The sequence below is a fragment of the Gymnoscopelus braueri genome (genome assembly GCF_963280865.1).
Source record: "Gymnoscopelus braueri genome assembly, chromosome: 16".
NCBI lineage: Eukaryota > Metazoa > Chordata > Actinopteri > Myctophiformes > Myctophidae > Gymnoscopelus > Gymnoscopelus braueri.
The window spans coordinates 28,011,464-28,031,958 of NC_137616.1; the positions used below are offsets into that span (position 1 = coordinate 28,011,464).

A 20,495-nucleotide genomic window follows, 5' to 3' on the forward strand; every position below is an offset into this window, starting at 1 on the left:
TCCGTGGAAACACGGAGATCCGCGCCACGTTTATAAATTGAATTTTAGGCCATGGAGTCATTAAACCGTGGAACATGATTTACCGCTTATCTTTTCCATGCCTTGCGGGAACATCACCATTAAATCCAGGCGGCCGTTTTCAATAATCTGCGGTCTCACAAATAAGTAGAGCTACCGACCGCAATTGTGAGAGGGAAAAATAATACATTAGTACTTCATCCCGTGACTTGAGAGTCCTGGCAAGAATAATGATCCCTCCTCTCCTCCCTCGACCTGAAACCCTGCCCAGACATTATTAGCTGTGTCAGAACAGGCAGAGAGCCTAAACGTCACGTTTAAACTGTACTTGTAGGAGCTTGTTTTGAAACGGAGAGTCGGAGTGGGAGGTGGGGTCAGGGAGAAAGAGGTGGGTGTGCTTATGTGTGGGGTGTGGGGTGGGTGGGTGAGTGGGATGGGGGGGCTCAACAAATTATAGGGTAATATTTTCTCTCATTAATTTGATTTGAAAGCGCTTCTCCCCCCCTGACATACTTCAGGGTAGATCTGTTGGGCTGAAATGCCAGACATTTTATAGACTGTTGGCAGCCCAGAAAAGATATTAAAGTGGTAAAAAAAAGTCCCTACAATTTGCTATAGATGTTATTTCCCACTGTGGAGAAAAGTACGGGTTATAGCAGTGTGCTTGCATCGTGATTGAAACTGGCTTGTAGGAGGGGGTGCCTGCCTGGTGGCTCAGCCAGTTAGTGCATGGACCACACGCTCCTTGGGAGTCGCCAGGACCCAAGTTCGAATCCGATCCGGCTCCCTCCGCCCTGGTTTCCTGCCTATCTACTATCTGTAAAAAAATAAATAAAAAAAAAGTATCTACAAAAATGTACTTGCAGGGAACATACTGTATAGCTTACCTCCAAGATATCTGACATTATATAGCCTGTGGTGCAGCTCTGTTTTGACAGCTTAAGTCAATATTTGTTGTCAAAACAACTGTGTGTGTGTGTGTGTGTGTGTGTGTGTGTGTGTGTGTGTGTGTGTGTGTGTGTGTGTGTGTGTGTGTGTGTGTGTGTGTGTGTGTGTGTGTGTGTGTGTGTGTGTGTGTGTGTGTGTGTGTGTGTGTGTGTGTGAGCGAGAGAGAGAGATAGACAGAGGGAGAGACAAACAGACAGACAGGGCGAGAAACTGCACGCGACAAATACTCAAAACACCAATCCGACGGCAATCGTAAAACTTTGAAGCACACAGCAGCTCACAGATGAGACTGTCAGGTTATTCTACCTGCTGCTTTCCATGCAGCCTCTTCTTCCTGCTGTCTTTCCCTGCTTATCGCCCCCTGCCCTCCCATAGAGAGCTGTCCTTTGCTATCCATTATTGCTATGGCTACCCTTGGATGGCAGGGCAACCATCGGGCGGGCTATGGAGCACCGCAGGACCAGAGGTCAACAAGGGGGGTTCCAGGCAGCTCCTGGCCCCTTGCTGCTCCCCCCCCCCTGGCCGGGGTGCTCCCGGGCGAGTGGCCATGATCGGACCATAGAGGGGGTAGATTCTTATACCCGCCTTGTCCTCCACTATTATCTCCCTCACCGACAGCGCTTGTTAGGACTGCACCAGCCTATCAGATTCTGCTGTCATGGTGAAACGCAAGCCCTACGCTAAATTCCTGTCACATTCCAGGTTCATATCAGTTCACCTGGCTGCACTCGTGTGATGTTATTGCCTCGGAAGCCTGACTTTAACTCTTTGAGACCGGGAACGCATCTGTGTGTCATTTTTAGATTCCTTTGGCTATTCAAAAATAGCAGATCTACAAGCTCATAGCGCGGCACCGAGTGCCGCGCTATGAGCTTGTAGATCTGCTGTTTTTGAAAAATCGTGAAAAGTTGTGCAAATATATTTTTTTTGGGGCTGACATTTGTAACTCAAATCTTTGCTTCTGGGGGTTCCTGAAACTAAATATTTTACAAATGTTCGCTTAAAAGAAATATATAATCCAAAATTGTTCCACGATTTTTCAAAAAAATAGCAGATCTACAAGCTCATAGCACTCGGTGCCGCGCTATGAGCTTGTATATCTGCTATTTTTGAATAGCCCAAAGACATCTAAAAAATGACACAGAGATGCGTTCCCGGGTCTTAATGGGTTAACCACCAACACATTAAGTGCTGCCTCTGCAGCAGTGTCTCTGCTGCCGCTGAATATTACATTAGCTTCAATTAGTTTTACCTGACAAGTCCTGTGTCATGTTTATATTGCTCAGGTATCACGCTACGCGGTGTGCGGAGTAAAGCAAGCTTTTCCCTGCGCAAAGATCAAGCAAGATCAATCGCAAGATTTAAATCTACACAGCTAAATCTGGAGTGTTCATTTAACCGAGAGAGATTCAATTAACACTCCCCAGTTTGCTGTGTACTGTAGGTTAGAGGAGATTTTTAATTGTTTAGGATGCAGTTCTTAATGAAGTTCAGTGAAATTAGCCATAAATGGGTACAAACAATGTCAATGTCATGCTTATTTTCACGGTTTAGTTTGTATCGCTGTGGCTTTATCAAGCTCTTATTGCTACACAATTACTTTCTGAGACACCCATTATGATTACAGTATAGTTTGGGTATTCCTGGGATTATTATGAGTCTAATTTTAATTACTACACAACACAAAGAAAGTTTTTTTCCCAATGAAAACACCTACAGGAGTCTTAATGAAATGAACAGCTCTCCTGGGAATGGCAGGCTAGAAGTGGAGAGGAATGCATGATTAATCCCCATCATACCTCCGGAATGTGCCCCATTGGTCTTGATTCAGTTCTGGATCAAAGAACACACCTTAGGAAAAAAAAAACATATCTCCCAGCAGAGATATTATTGCCTCTGATGTGAAAACCTTTTATTGACAGAAGACCTTGCACCTGGTGGTTTCCCATAAGGTATAGGACATACTGTACTTGTGGGTGAACTATGCGATGTAACATTGAACTGTCTTTGTCTATTTATTTAGTATTTCAATTTCCTCTTTCATGTTATTTGTATTTTTAATTCTCTTGGTACCACTGGAAAAGAGGGTACCCTCAGTATGTCTTCAGAGAATTAAATTAATACATCAATTTGATTGCTTGATTAATGTTCACGTAGGTTTGGATATAGTTAGTCCCCTTGTTTGATTTCTGGTGTGTTGCTTGTTGACTAAATATGGTATAGTTTTAGCACTGGCAGTTAATAGGTAATAGACGGGACTGGATTATGATAGGAACTAATAGAATGCTATGAACCATAATATGGTTCATAGCATTGTGATAGGAACTAATAGAATGCTATGAACCATAATATGGTTCATAGCATTATGATAGGAACTAATAGAATGCTATGAACCATTAATATGGTTCATAGCATTATGATAGGAACTAATAGAATGCTGTGAACCATAATATGGTTCTACCAGCAAGCAGTAAAGGATCACTTACATTTCACTTACTGTACATTTGGTATTGAATTTAATAACAAATCATATCTTTACAAAATGCCTCTCAATTTAGAGTGAAAAGTGTGTGATCTGCCTGATATACTGGAGATAGGAGAGTGTAGACTGAGAGACAGGAAACCTAGGGCGGAGAGAGGAGAGAGACAACATGGGAGTTGGATTCGAACTCGGGTCCTCGCGACTCGCGAACCATATGGTCAGTGCACTAATTGTTGAGTGTTATGCTTTCTTTAGCCCTTTATCATCTTTGGAGGGAGTGAGTTTATGAGTCATCATTCTGTCCTGACTTAAGAGAGTACAAATAGTATAGAGAAAGAAAAAATGTACTCCTTCAAATGAGTAAAAATGCCTCTTTATAGGCTGACAATTACACCACCGTGGCCTGATATTGATTGTTGGGACATTTACATACAGTATCACGATTATTATTCCAAAGTTTTGAATTTGTTTTTACTATTACCATAAATAAAAGTGCCACGTTTTTTGGCCATGACAAAATCTAAGGCTTGAACATATAAAATAATCTAAATAATACATACATTATACATGAATCTAAATGATACAGTATTATGTTTTCCATTATAGATTCCATCCTTGAACCTTTTCAGCCCTTCTGAACCCCGCTTGTCACCTGATGCTGGCCTGTTAGAATGCGCCTGTGGAGGCAGAGTTAAAATTCTACTTGCCCATGATTGGACTGTCAGCTGTCTCTCAATGATGATGGATCTAGCTACTAACCAGTCATTAAGGCTATTTAATACTTTTTCCACACAGTAGTCGCTTGACAAAAATGACATATCCAACAAAGAAAGTGTCAGCATAATTTACATTGACAGTTTTCTGCAGTTGAGAATATGGCATTTTTATTGTACAACGTGGCAGTTTGACAAAGAATACATTTGCCTTTAGCTGGCTAGCATAACAGTTAACAGGTGACTGCGGCATTACGTTACTATAGCAACACCACAGCAGAGAACTCAGCCCTGTTCGCCGTGATTGTAATGGAATGACTGCTCACAGCCGGTGTTGCCAGATTCCGTGAGAGAAACAAGCAACCAGGTCTAGGAAAACCAGCCCAAAATAAGCGACTATGGGCCACATGAGCACTTTAACATATACATCAGCTATTTGAAAATACCAGATCTACAAGCTCACAACGCGTCGCGATGCGACGCGTTGTGAGCTTGTAGATCGGCTATTTTCAAATAAAATCTTGCGGGGAAATTATACTAAGCAGATCTGGCAACCCTGCTCACAGACCCTCACAGTCCTGTATGGCCCAGCATAGCACTTAGTGATGCAAATGAGGCAGTTCTGTGTCTGGGTTGTGTTTGGTGTGCACGGTGCAGTACACGTGGTGTGTCTGGGGTTGTGTTTGGTGAGTTACACATGGTGTGTCTGAGGTTTTGGTCTTTTCTCTATATATATAGTTGGTTCTCATTTAGTCAGACTGCTCCGCCAAATACTCTCTGAGTTACAGATGGATGAAGTAACAATGAGAATTGTATTGTGTAACCCACACTGAATGTCATGTATGTTGACCACTACAGTTACTATGGAGCTGTGTGTCAACGAGCAGCAGCATGGAAGCATAGAACGATGTCCTTAGGCATCAGACATACATAGAGAGTAGGTCATTCTCTCATAACATTATCTGAGCTCTATTGGTACTCTGTCTTTCACTCAGTTATCTCTGTCTTTCTTCTTCGTATTCTCTCTGTGCACGCACGCACGCACGCACGCACGCACGCACGCACGCACGCACGCACGCACGCACGCACGCACGCACGCACGCACGCACGCACGCACGCACGCACGCACGCACGCACGCACGCACGCACGCACGCACGCACGCACGCACGCACGCACGCACGCACGCACGCACGCACGCTCAATTGAAAGTATGCAATTTATCTCGAGTGACACTTGTGGAAAGGATCCTGTGACAAAGTATATTATATTATTTAATCTATATTCCTGCCAACCTAGGTTTAACTGTGAGGGCTTTTCCTTAAAGGTACATTCTGAGTGGAACTACCTTTATTCCCCCCCATGTAGATATTGAGTTAAGACAGGCCATCAGACTGTTGTGTCTACATCATCATCAGACATAACACGTGCAGACAGAGGCTGTGGACCCCCAGCAGTTCAGTGAATCAGTGACCACCGGTATGTTCTGCTCAAGTACAAGCAGACACAGACACACACACACACGGTAAAATCCTCAGTGTTCATTTTTCCATTTGTAACTCAGAGAGTGTACAAATGGAACCAAATGGACCATTACGGACCTTGAACTTGAGGGTGGCTTTGATCTTTTCAATCCAAATCAATGAAACATGTCTTTGGTTCAGATTACTAATCGTTCCCACCATGTTTCTTGATAATATGAGACCAGATATCGTAATTTCGTGATATGGCAAAAGTTTAGTTTTTTCTTGGTTTGACTCACTTATTTTCGCTCGCCTTATTTGACACTTACATTTTTTTTCAAGTATTGTCCCACATTTTTTAAAAGAATATTATCGTCACATTAGCGATAAGTAATACGTTTGGTGCTATTTGATTTTGTCCATATCGCCCAGCCGTACTGCTCATCCATTCTCCAGTTACAGTATCTCACTAACAAACAAATGAACAAACAAACACCCTGCCGTGCATTGCTGTGGCAAGCTGAATCAATTACTCAACGAGTCTGTCTAAGTGGTTATGATACATTGTTTTTCTCTATGTGCATTTTGCCACGTATTGTATTTCAAGACATGCAGTGCATGTGCTGCTCACACAGACACACGGTCGTGTCACACAAACCAAACATCTCAGTGTAATTGCCCTTCCGATGGAATAGGATTTTATCGATTCATGTATGAAGTATAGTCCTAAGTGGACAAGCAATTTCCATCCCAGCTAACCAGCGTTTTAATGATGGCCTTCAGTTCACGCCTATTATTGACCATATCCATGCAGCGGCCGGGTCGGATATCCCACCAGAGTATTATGTAAGAAGAAAATGGCCACCGTGTGATTATCTTCACTATAATCTGCAGAACTGCATGACAGTATAGATCAAAGCTATATTGAACCTGCAAACGTGTCAGCATAGAACATGGGCACACATACGCTATGTCACTTTTGTCATACTTTATATCATTGGTTCTCAAAGTGGGGTCCGGGGACCCCCAGGGGTCCTTGAGGGAGTTCCAGGGGGTCCCCACTCCCCAGCTAAATGATAGATAGTTAGGAACCAAATTGACTCTTATGGGTCTGTAACTCTGAGAGTGTACAAATGGAACCAAATGGTTGGGGTCCATTTGATTCCATTTGTACACTCTCAGAGTTAAATTAACATTAATTTGACTATATAAATTGGGGTCCCAGAGATAGAAATGCCATTAAATGGGGGTCCGTAGCCTAATGCATGTCAAACTGGGGATCCTTGAAATTAAAATGGTTGAGAATCACTGCTAGAGCTGAAAAAATCTTCTCTTATTGGGGTCCCTGGCATATTTTTTCAAATGGGGGTCCGCAGGCTAATAAGTGTCAATTTAGGGGTCCTTGATATGAAAAAGTTTGAGAACCACTGCTGTATATGACCAGAACTGGTAAATGATCCGGATTGGTTAGGATTGATGCTTGTGAAGATGAATGAAATAGAATGAAAGAGTAAAAATGCTCTTCTTTAGGCTGTTGTCAGTCTGAATAAGAGTAGGGCTCGAAACGTCGCTCTTTGTTACTCAGAAATAAGAATAAATTGGCAAAAGGAGCTACAGAGCTACTTTGATCTCGGTTCACTTCGGGGCCAGCACCTGTCTTCAAGAGGTCGGACGTGTGCTACTCTACTCTTTGATGCTGAAATAGAATGAAACCATTAATATCCTATCATTGTTTCTCTGTAGTGTAGTTAGTTTAGTAGGGCTGGAAATCACCGTGTACCTCAATACAATGCGTATCACGACACAGAGGCCAAGATTCAATTCATATCACGACGCAAAAAGAAAAAATTAAGGGTGTGGGAAAAAAGAATGAAAAGGGGGCAACAGAATGGGACTAAAGACAGTTTAGAATAGAAATAGAGGTGAGAAACAGTATTATGTGAGGAAGACAAGTGTGTTTTAAGGGGCGGTTTTAAAAGAAGAAATGGTGGGGGCTGTTTTGATGTGGGTTGGGAGTGAGTTCCATAGAGAGGGGGCAGCAACAGAGAAGGCCCTGCATGTCATCCCAAGTTCAGAGCTTGGTCCTGTGTGTTTGTGAAGTGCCTGCAAGTAGTGCTTTCTCCCTCTCTTTCACGCATTCACTCTCTGCCTCTCTCTATATTCCTCTCTCTCTCAAGTGTGTGCTGTCCAGGGGCAATATACAATTAGAATTAGAATAGACTCTTTTTTTTTTACATCACTTGTGATTATTAATATGGGCTTGGGGGTGTTTATAATAGCCCTGCAAATAATAAGAAACGATCAGTTATTAGGATAGACTTCATCCCATAGCCTGGAGGAACGATTGCTCTACAATTGTCAAGTTTGTTGTTAGTCCAACCAGCCGACCAATAGTGTAACATCATCACTCAGTCAGTCAGACAGTCAGACAGTCAGTCAGTCAGTCAGACAGACAGACAGACAGACAGACAGTGACATACATAAGCAACCATGTTTGAAATGGTACCGTTACATTTATTGTATTTTTTTGGTACATGGAGACACTTCAGTATGGCAGTGAATCAGAGACACAAAGGAGCCAAGACCGTGCGGCTTGCAATTGAAGCAAGCTAAGAACAACATGTTAGACAAATGACAGGCAGCCCTGGCTGCACTATCCGCCCACGATTCCAATCTGACTCACGAGTCATTGGAAACAGTTCACTCATACATTTCACACCGTGATCAATGATCTGGCGTGCGGGAGTGCTTGTTACCCGTCACGCTTTCACAAGAAACAACATTTCAACATAATGCCTTATCAAAGAGGTGACATCGCATCAGATAGCACCCTGAAGCAATAACCCTGTCAAACAAGGAGTTGGTGCAGAAAATACCAAACTCCAATTAAACAGCAGGACATATTCATCAAGTTGTCAGGGGAGAATAGATGAATTCTGGTACTATACAGTGGCCAAACGCAGTAGAAGTTTAGCCTCTGCCAAGATGTAATAAAAGCGACTGCTGCCTGGAACAAGTTTCAGCAGTCATCCATCCTGAGGATGGACGGAGCCTAAACAGCTCCAGGATCCTTTCAGGTCAACTTTAGTGGAGAAATAACAGACAAGACACGACAGAAGAGGGAGAGCTAAAGTGGTGCGAGAGCATAAGTGATTTAGTCAGAGCAGACAACATGAATTCAGAAACAAAACAGAAAGGCGCCACATGCTATGTACAGTATAAGTGCGCAGTGACCTTGACCTTACCATCTTCTGCAAAGTTTGATTCAAATTGGATTAAAACTGTCAGAATTATTGCTGCGAGAGACAGCCAGACAGATTGCAGGCGATTAAAACACACCCAAGAACCCAAAGACAAAACTCTGACAAGCCCAGAATAGTAATTAAAACACCATCTCTTGCACCTCCTCTACTCTGTATCTCTCTCAGCCTCCCTATGGTCTCTATGAATGATGGATGGGTAAAACCCATGACCTCTCCCACTCTGCTTGTGGCTCTTTGTTTGTGTGTCCTGTGTTCCTTGAGTGTCCTGTGTTCCTTCTGTTCCTATGCAGGAGGTGGTTAGATTGGCAGAGGTGTGTCAGGATGATGAGACACACCAGCATCCACTGATCAATGATGTCTTCTATTCTTGGAGGGCTGGATACAGTGTTTACTTGATTACATGTGTGGTCTCCCCTGGTTTTTCTGAACTGAGCTGCTTCGAGACAACTTCCTTAGATTAACCCTTTAAGACCTGAGGTTCCGATTCTACAAATGTCTTCTAAATCCCAACAGTATTCTGGAAAAAACCTAGGTTTCTATATCAGTGGTTCTCAAACTTTTTCATGTCAAGGACCCCCAAAATTATATGTATTTGGCCGCCGACCCCCATCTCAAATAAGCAAAGATTTTATTTTTGCGGTCTATGGAATAAATTGATTTCTATTGAAAAAAAGTATTGATAAGATAACTGACATCTTTTTATGTGTAATATATATATATATATAGGGCGATATACAGTACCTGTAGCTCTGTAGCTAATGTTGTGCCCATATGATTTGCCAAGTCTGGATGATCTTGTACAGGCCCCATTCTGCTGTTTCCATCTCTGCTACATGTGCTCAGCAGTCCATCAAGCGATGATGCCTGGATATGTATCTCTGACCCTTAGTTCCAGTCTGCCTGAATGAGCCATTAAACTGGTGGTATGGCTTAACCGCTGTGGGTGGATAACACGAAAATCTGAATATCACTGACTGATACGTTACACCATTGGTCGGCCAGCCGTGTCCTGCCACTTCCTGTATATTGTGTGCTTGGATTGTCATTTGAAATGAAAATCCCTCCAGTGTTTCATACATGGTCCAGCTGTACACTAGCTTTTGACCTAGTTTTAAAAAGGCAGTGCCACTGGTTACTACTGTTTTTTCTTTTTCTTTTTTAATTCAAGATTGATCATTTAAGACCACCCGGTGTGGTTATCCATATGAACTCTGGTGTGCCAATTCTGGGCATGCCATGGCAAAAAAAATAGGTGAACATTCAGAAGAAGAACTTATTTGCTGCACAAGCTCCCATTAGTAGCAGTTACAAAATAGATACAGTAATCATAAGGAAAATGAAAACGACAACAATATCAAGTATACATGATAGGTAAATGATCATTAAATAATTAAATCAATCAATGAAATCAAACTTTATTTTAGTCAGTATCTTGTGGCAAGTAGCAGCAGATATGAAATGTATGAAGTGGGTGGTCCTTGGGCCCCAACCTGGTATTCTCATTATACTGTGTGGGTGTGTCCACAGGCACTCACCTTCATGTATAATAATAATAATTAATGATAGTACCCAATGATCATTATTTAGGAGGAATTGAGACTGGCACTGCCTCTTTAAATATGCTGAATGTAGGTGAGCCCAAAAGCAAATGTAGCCTATTCCAATAAGTGACAACTGAAGAAACATGTCAGTGTGGCAAGACACTTGGCTGTTGAGCAAAGTAAACAGAACGCACACATGTTTGTTTTACTAGCAGGATGGAGTTCTTGTAGTTGACCGTCTATTCCGCAGACTTGTTTTCTTATTGGAGACAATTTTTCCTACACACACACACACACACACACGCACACGCACACGCACACGCACACGCACGCACTCACACAGAACAGAACAGACCTGAAACCCAACAGCTATCTTGTGCCCTGCAGTGCCAGGCAAATCAAAGTGAGTTTCATGCTGAAGATATGCTTGACACATTGCCACAATGACGCAAATGAAAACACAGATCAAAGCTGTGTTTGCTGCCATAGATTGGGTATACTGGGAGCGAAAAATATTTGTGCAAGTGCTTGGGCGTGTGTGTGTGTGTGTGTGTGTGTGTGTGTGTGTGTGTGTGTGTGTGTGTGTGTGTGTGTGTGTGTGTGTGTGTGTGTGTGTGTGTGTGTGTGTGTGTGTGTGTGTGTGTGTGTGTGTGTGTGTGTGTGTGTGTGTGTGCGCCCGCACATTTGTGCATACTGAGGTGTGTACATTTTTTATGTGCGTTGCACGCAGCCATTGTGTGTCATCCTGATGTAGCCTGGCTGTGGTTGCACATCGGCACAGATAGCGTCTTGACAGCGTCTGAGTTTTTCTTTGATGTGTCACTGTTACCGACTAAACATGATGGGCCTTGTCTTCCTCCTCCAGCCCATCAACATATCTTCTTTATCACAGACTGAGCCCCTTGCTGGGAACTTTCAGAAAAGAAAAGCTAATTAATTCACCACAGATATTTTTTAAAACAGGCAAAACAATGAGAGACGTGGCGTGTTTTCGATGTACTTCCTTTGATCAGGTTTCAGTCAGTTTTAAAATAGAACACACTATTAACCGTTTGCAGCTTCAGAAAGTGCGGATAATTTTTCGGATGAGTGTTGGATGGCTATTATAATAACAGCGCAGATGTTACCTTGAGATAAATGCAGTTGTATTTTGTGCATGGTTGACATTTCTAGACTAATTGAGTCTGGAGACGGAGTAAAGACCTTGAAGGACACCCAAGGGAGGATGTTGTTAAACCATAATAGGATAAACCCACACACACAGATGACTTTCCCTTTCATTGACCGTCTATAATAATCCGCACACACACACACATGCACATTTATACTCTAGGGCTACACCAGTGGTGGAAGAAGTAATCAAATGTTTTACTTAAGTAAAAGTATCAATACTGCAATGTAGAAGTACTCTCTGTTACAAGTAAAAGTCCGGAATTCAAAATTTACTTGAGTAAAGTACTTAAAGTACCAAAAGTAAAAGTACAAACATGTTTGAAAATAGCAGATCTACAAGCTCACAACGCGTCGCGATGTGACACGTTGTGAGCTTGTAGATCGGCTATTTTCAAATAGCCTAGGTATAAAATAAGACTAAAGTGGTTAATGTATGTTTTATAATGTAATATATTTATATCTGCAAAGTAACTAGTAACTAAAGTTTTCAAATAATTGCAGTGGAGTAAAAGGACAATATTTGCCTCTGAGATGTAGTGGAGTAGAAGTAAAAGTATAGACAAGTGGAAATACTCCAGTAAAGTAAAAGTACCTCAAAATTGTACTTAAGTACAGTACTTGAGTAAATGTACTTAGTTACTTTACACCACTGGGCTACACAAACATAACGTATATACTATACACCCTCACACACACACCCCTCGTTACCCCCACAAACTTACATACGTATCCATCCATCACTTGTCAGAACGGAGTGAGAGAGTGATGATGATGGATGGACGGATGGTTCCAGAGGAGAGGAGGAGAGGAAGTGAGTGTGTGTACACACATGTGTCCCATGGCGCTGCTGGAGAGAGCCTCCTGCAAACCTTTACTTCAGGTGTTTCTCCCAGTCAGACCCTAAGGTTAATTGTGAGAGTCATTCCACCATGACTGTAGTGAAAATCAGATCCTCTGTTGACTATAATCACACAACAGCCATTTTGTTCTTAATTTGTACTCAGGGTGTGGGGAAACCCCCTGCCCAGAGTTTAATCTAGCCTATATATACTGGGGTTGGGGGGGTTGTAGTCAATGCGGTAGAACATTCATTAAAGATAATGGTCCATGTACCAATGTGAAAAAAACAACCTTTTTTCTAGGGTAAAGCCAGAATCAGGTGTTATTTTTTCTCTATATTTTGTCTCCTGCATGAGGGGAGACAATCATCCTGAGGTATAATAAAGCCAGAATCAGGTGTTATTTTTTCTCTATTTCTCTCTCCTGCATGAGGAGAGCCAATCATCCCGAGGTGTGGAGGTGTGAAGGTCACATACTGACGGTGCGCCCCGCCCCTCCCTCCCTCCATGCTATAATGCAGGCACAACCGTGCCTTCTCTTCTTGCCAGCTCCGTCCCGTTGCATCATGCACCCCACGGGTGCCAGCCTGGGGCCCAGTGTGGGCCCCGTGGCGGGGCAGTGGTAGCGCCGTGGTTGGCCGATGCCCTTTTAAAACCCCACACACACACGTCACACGGGGCACCACTTCTGCCAGTGCAGCCATATGTTTCCCCCATCAACCTGTCACACACAGAGGGCAAAGGTGTGAGATGCCCGCGGGTACCACACTGGCAGAGCGCTCTAATTCTTCGGGGGAATTAGACAGTTTGGTGACATGTTTCCTGGTGTTGCATTGGTATTTTGACCGGGGGTGGTGGTGGCATGGGGTAAAAGCATTTAGCTGTTGAATTACACATTCACAGCATGCATATAGTCTTTGGCACCGTAAGACCTTTAAGCCTTGTCGGAAAATAATTTATTATTTAATCAAATTAATTAAAGCGCTCAACCTATTATTTCCCCCATCACAACATTGTACAAACAATGCACCACAGTAACTGGTAACTGCTGCAGTGTAACCACTGCACACCAAGCATGGACTTGGTGATGAAACGACCTCACACAGTTCGTAATGATGGAGACAGAATGACAAAATTTACCAAGGTGAGTGAGGCTTCCTGTTGAATTGACCTTGCCTTCGTGCATCAATTTCCTGTTTCCTGTCTGTGGGGGGGGAAACCATAGACATATATAGGTAGACGCCTCCTTCGGCTCTGAGGCATGTGTATCTTGGGCGCCATTTTAGCGTAGGAGAGCTTCCCTGAAGCTTCCGCGTGTGTCACAGAAGGGGGCGTTCGGTAGGCCAATCAGAGGCAGGTGGGGGCGGGACAACTAGATTCTGACAGGTCTTAGAAAAGATGCACTGTGATTGGCCTGTAGTCAACGCGCTGTGAGCGCTGTGATTGGCCAGTAGTCACTTTGAGTGTCCGTTTGCCTACGCGAAAATGGCGGCCGCGATACAAGTTGCTCCAACGAACTGCAGAGGCCAATGAGGTATCTAGGTTTCTATATCTATGGGGGAAACAGCACAGTGCCATAGCCATGTGTGTAGTGCAGACTCAACAACTGCAGTGTTGATTTCGTCGACTAAAACTGTGACGAAAGATGTTGGTCGACTACCTTTTTTCACTGCCGAAAACGAAATAAAAACTAAGCTACGACGACTAAAACTAAGACTAAATATATTGACAATTTCGTCAACAAATAAAAACTAGACTAAAATGTTAGTGAGGGACGAGTGGAGAAGAGATCCAGTACAACTAAAAGACTAAAAGTCATGTTTAGTTTGGTTTCTTGGCAAATTCTCCGTAACATACTCACTATGGGATATCAGCGCCTCCAGGCGATGCAACAGAGCTACATACCATAAACTCCCGGGCCATTCATTGGCTGAGAAGGGTATGTCACGTGTCCGGTAGACCGGAAGAGGTGCGACGCGTTGTGAGCTTGTAGATCGGCTATTTTCAGCATGCAACCGAGTGTAAAATCAGCCATTACGACGCCACCAAGGCACCGCCAAAATACATTTTAGGCGACTAAATCAACTGTAGATTTAGTCGACTATAATCTTATGATATTTAGTCGACTAAAATATGACAAAAACTAAATGGAATTTTATTCAAAAGACTATGACTAAAACTGAATCAAAATTTGCTGTCAAAATCAACACTGCTGTACCAGACACAGCAGCATGGCACTTTTAGCGATATTTCACCAAACGTGTTCCTGCGTAGACCACTCAAACACTATGGATCAGACCAACTCTAGGTCAATATTATATTTATTTCTGCTTTATTTCAAGCAGTTTGATGACCAATGCATGTGTTAGTTATCATCCATGAATGATTACCGCATCATTACATGGCTTTGATGATTACTTGATTCTCATTTCATTTCTGAATAGAAGACCCTTAGTGGAAGCTAATGAAAATCATTTAATAATCAATATTTCATGTCATTGATTTTGTTTGTAACTAGCTGTGTAATACGCTGGATAATATTAGACTGAGCGGATTATTATTGGGTAATAAACCCCTTAAGGGTGGAGCTTGTCCTACGCCATCCTCTCTGAGTTTGTTTTCCGCCAATGACCGCCCCACTGTACGTTATCAGTTATCACTTACTTGCCGATGGCCATTTTGAACCCCCTCCCCACGTTCTCCCTCCTGTTTTGAAAATGTTTGCCTCAGTGGTATACATTAGGCCTCTGTTTGACCCACATCCTAAGGCTGAGGCTAAGGCTAAGGCTGTTCATCATGTTTTCCACACTCCAGAATATTCTCTATGTGTCATGTGCAGTGGTGGAAAGTAACTAAGTACATGTACTTAAGTACAATTTTGAGGTGCTTTTACTTTACTGGAGTATTTCCAATTGTCTATACTTTTCTTCTACTCCACTGCAAATATTGTGCTTTTGCTCCACTACAATTATATAAAAACTTTAGTTACTAGTTACTTTGCAGGTATAAATTATTACATTATAGAACATACATTTAACCACTTAAGTCCTATTTTATACCTAGGCTATTTGAAAATAGCCGATCTACAAGCTCACAACGCGTCGCATCGCGACGCGTTGTGAGCTTGTAGATCGTTTATTTTCAAACATTTGAGTACTTTTACTTTTGGTATTGATACTTTTTCTTAAGTAAAACATTGGAGTACTTTTTCCACCACTGGTCGTGTGTACTATATGCACTGCTGTCGTCCTGCTTTATATCCATATTTCATAATGGAAACAGTTCATCGGTTCAGCCGATGGGGTCGCGGTGAGGTTATTTCTCAGTGTCAGCCACACTTCTGTATGAGAAACTACAGTCACGTGGCTGCAGCTTTCTTCCCTTTGGCTGAAAGAGCAGCCTGGGTTCTTCAAGGCAAGCCCGTCTGGCCAGCTGAGGAAGCTATTGAAGTAATCTCCTCAGATAGAAAGGCTTGAACTTAAAACACAGTTGGCTGGGTGGAGGCAGACGAACAATCTCAGCTTTGGAAAGAGACCAGTGGCACTTTCTCTCTCTCTCTGTCTCTCTCTCTCTCTCTCTCTCATGGGATGGGATAATATAAGATTCCAGTTTTTTTTCCTCAGGATAAAAACACTTCCACGAGCACAGCTAAAAGTGACTATATGCTGACATTTTGCACTTCATTCTGTTTTGAAAAGTACCCAGGTTTGGAACGTCCCACTCTGTGCCACAATTCTAGCAGCAGTTTGATGACAGGAAAGTGCAAGAACTTTTTTTTTGTTGCAAAAAAAAACGTAGTACAGTTTGACTCTATGTGCTACAATTTTTTTGGTTTAAAGAACAGACTCACACTCGTTGTTATTCAGTATTTTTATTTTAAAATGTATTTATGCAGGGGGACCTTATGATGTATCATTACTTTAAGGGTCCGTGTCCACCTCCTCCTTCAGTGGAATAGGCGTAAATCATATTATGCCATGCTTTATTAGCCTATTATTTGGTCCTGTGATGTTAAACTTTGTAACTTCTTTCTTTTCATTTACACATGAGAGCAATATTTCATTCACGTTCAGCAGATCCATCGCGCATGGGACTCGCTCGCCAAATACACTACTCTAGTTAAGTTCATTTTCAAGCTAGCAGATCCGTTCTTTTGGACGAGCGACGCAGTTGAACCATAGAGTTGAACTTGTACTATGGAGTTTTCAGTGGCGGTGAAGTTGGTTTCACGTTGGATATACTTCACTTAAAAAATCAACACAAAAATATAGTAGGACATTTACGAAGAGCTTTGTGAATGAGGCCCATTATGCCCTATACAAGGTAAATATGCATTTGCAGCAGTATAAGCCCTGTGGCACCACACTTGAGAACAGATGCTGTTCTTCACATAAATGGGATTATGTGTGTTTTTAGAATGATAAACTGCAGCGTCCATAAGGTAATGACATTAGTTCGCACAGAGAAGGCTGTTTACAGATGTTGTGTTGGATTACCTCTTAAAGGCCTCCCTGACCATCACTGTGGTGACTGACCTGTGTGGAATTTAAATGCAAGAAACAAAAGAATCTACACGTCCGGCGTCCAAGAAGAAGAAGCTCCCCTTCACACGAGGGCCCGTAGCAAAGCATCAGTCCATGCATTTAAATAGGAATATTATTGTAATGACAGATAGTCATGTCAAGTGTGTGTGTGTGTGTGTGTGTGTGTGTGTGTGTGTGTGTGTGTGTGTGTGTGTGTGTGTGTGTGTGTGTGTGTGTGTGTGTGTGTGTGTGTGTGTGTGTGTGTGTGTGTGTGTGTGTGTGTGTGTGTGTGTGTGTGTGTGTGCGTGCGTGCGTGCGTGCGTGCGTGCGTGCACACTCGTATTGGGAGGTGGGGTTAGGCCATAAACCATACCTTGCAGTCTTGACAGGTTTGAGAGGCCTCACGGGGAGAGACATGCCTGAACAGTTGACCCCATGACTTGATCTTTATGTTAATTCCAGATAATTTATTATCAGCCATTTTTTGGGCCTCCTGGGCCTCAATAACTTTGCTGACTGGAATTCATAAGGATATCTCCCAGCGAATGATGACAGAATGTGAGCTGTGATTATTCCAGTCGGCTCCGTTCCTCCCCTCAGTAGAAACACTGGCACATCATTAGTGACTGAGCGAGCGGACGGACGCGCCGTGTCTCAGAGAAGCTTCAAAGAGAATGTGTTGGAGGTTGTGTCAGTGTGGTTTGTATGTGAGCTCAGAATGTACAGCTCTCTCTCTCTCTCTCGCACTGAAGTGCTTGTAGATCGGTGTCTTTGGCTCTTAACCCATTAAGACCGGGAAAGAATCTGTTTTTTTCTTTGGGCTTTTCAAAAATAGCAGATCTACCAGCTCATAGCGCGGCACCGAGTGCCGCGCTATGAGCTGGTAGATCTGCTATTTTTGAAGAATTGTGCAAATTTGAGCAAATCTTTGAAATATATATGTATATTTTTAAAGCAAACATTTTTTACTCAAATCTTTGCTTCTGGCGGGATTCTACAAATGTCTTCTAAATCCTATTTTTTTTAAAGAATTTTGGCCGCGGACCCCCATCTCAAAATATTTTGTTCCAGGGACCCCCCAGAAGTTGTAACAGAGTTAAAAATGTGCGCTACAGAAAAAAATATATATTCAAAGATTTGCACACATTTTCACAATTTTTCCAAAAAATAGCAGATCTACAAGCTCAGAGCGCGGCACTCGGTGCCGCGCTATGAGCTTGTATATCTGCAATTTTTTGAATAGCCCAAATAAATCTTAAAATGACACAGATGCGTTCACCGGATTGAATGGGTTAACCCAAAGCTATGGGCGCTGCATGGGTTCCCATGCTGCTATTCTGGAGACATTGTCAGCCTCAACGGTTGGATGACATTTCTATTGTTATGTGATTCTGCTTGCTAGCTATGCTGTGTTGCCACAGCCCGCCTTACACTCACCAACATACAGTAAAGTAGGCTGACTAAGGTACCGCGTGTGCTGTTAGATTGGTTTGCCAGAATGCTAGAGACCGTGTTTATTATATGGTATAGCCTATAAACAGGGGTCTTCAACGTTTTTCAGGCCAAGGACCCCTTAGCTGAGAGAGAGAGATGAAGCAGGGACCCGACGCACACATGAAAAACAAGTGGTCCATCATGGCCTCTGGTGTTGCCAAATCATGTGCGAGAAACAAGCGTCGGTGTTGCAATGAACGTCTACACGCTCTACTGTGCTACAGATTAAACATTTTCATAGATTTCATACATAGCTTCATCAGTGTTGTGTAATTTAATGTTTTTTGTTCATTTCAGACATATAACCGCTTAAACCCCTTACCCCCCTTTACACCAAACCTCTTTGCCAAAAATAGCCGATCTACAAGCTCACAACGCCTCGCGAGCTTGTAGATCTGCTATTTTCGGCCAATGTTCCCCTGAGAATAGGGATGCTAGGGCTCAAGTGGTTAATCACACATAGATTTGGCGGACCACCTATAGTAGCTCCGAGGACCCCCTAGGGGTCCCGGACCCCTATGTTGACCTCTTTCCTATAAAAACAGTGAATTTCTGAGAATTTTGTTCCTTCAGTATACATTACCCACGATCAGCTAGCCAGCTGACCAGATCGCATAGTGGAGAGGGAGGTAATAACCTGCCATGTTATTGCACACAGGAGGCAGTATTTCTCTCCCGGTGATCATGTTTCACTCGGGGCATGGCTGCTATAAAGAATGGCATGAAAAGAGTTAACTAATTAAATGGAAGGGTTTTTTATGAATCGGCGTATACCTGCACTGACAGCATGAAATCGTGAGCTACTGTATAATGGCGCTACTGCCTCTGGCAATTTACCTCTGCAGTTTGCATAAGAATTTGCAAAGCAAGTGCCCTCATTTATTCCCGCTTTAAAAGACAGAGGTGAATGAATCGCAATACTTTGAAATGTATAATTTGGTTGGCTGGGTGAATTCATTGTCATCATTTGCTTTTTTTTGTCTAAGTAAACCCGGAAAGGCTTAATTCAATATTTAATTGTACATGGCTCACTCTGGCCCATTTTTTTGACTTTTTCCAATTCTATTTCAACCGCTCATGAAATGTGGAGTATATTTTAGTTGTGAGCAACAGAGGGGCTGAAGAAAGACACATGAACTTGTGTTGAATGCTGTTCATGTTTGTTTGTAGTTGCATCTCATGCTGGCCTACTGCTGAACTCTAGAAACTGCACATGCATGCATGCCTACACACACACACACACACACACACACACACACACACACACACACACACACACACACACACACACACACACACACACACACCTAGACACTTTCAAAAATGCTATTCCTTGGCTGGACTATTGACACACCTCACTTCAGAGTAATTGCTGCAATTAACTTGAATCAATTAGCAATCCCAAGCGTCATTAGCTGCTCCTACTTTTGTAGCCAACATCAACACAGAGTCAAAACACAGTGTTAAATCGTTCATGTTATTGTTAATGAACAGTTAATCGCTTAACAAATATACTAGGATGGGGATGGGAAGTGGATTTGAAGGCAGTTAATTCAGTGCATTCATATCAAATTGCTAATGTTGTCTTTCTCTCTCTCTCTCTCTCTCTCTCTCTCCCCTGCCTGGTTTTGTCCAATGGTTCCTGTCTGCGCCGATGATTGTCGTCTCTTCTTTGTGCTCAGGTAAGAATGACTGACTGACTTCAGTCCTTCTTTATTGCCCTCCTCCATTCTGCTCTTCTTCAGCAGCGCCTCCGTCTCTCGTTCAGACGGCTTTGAATCAGCGGCTCTAAGAGAGGAAATACGGGAGGGCCTTTGTACTCATTATTCCTTTTCCCCTTGTTATTTCCTTACGCACCACACGGCTCTAACACTGAATGATTGTGTCCTCGTCGTCTCATTCGGTCACTGTCACAATGGCGGTAACCTGACTCGGTGAATCCGATTCCCTCAGCACACTGGGGTCTGATTGCCTTTGGGAGAGTGCTGTGAGAGGGATACCGTCCGCTACATACATTTCATTGGAAGGCCTTGTGTGAGC

At 42.8% G+C, this 20,495-nt stretch overlaps 1 protein-coding gene across 4 annotated transcripts in view; it reads left to right on the plus strand.

Annotated features, from left to right (window-relative positions):
- sash1a (SAM and SH3 domain containing 1a) overlaps positions 1 to 20,495 on the plus strand; it is a 278,249-nt gene that overhangs the window by 100,833 nt on the left and 156,921 nt on the right. Inside the window, exon 2 of one of the 4 annotated variants that reach the window (XM_080452454.1) lies at positions 20,138 to 20,191. The exons of the other annotated variants lie outside the window; for them this stretch is intronic. Within the exon in view, the coding sequence (XP_080308580.1) occupies positions 20,138 to 20,155 (18 nt within the window). The 3' untranslated portion in view covers positions 20,156 to 20,191. Of the gene's footprint in view, positions 1 to 20,137; positions 20,192 to 20,495 lie in introns of those variants that run through there. 4 annotated transcript variants of the gene reach the window in all.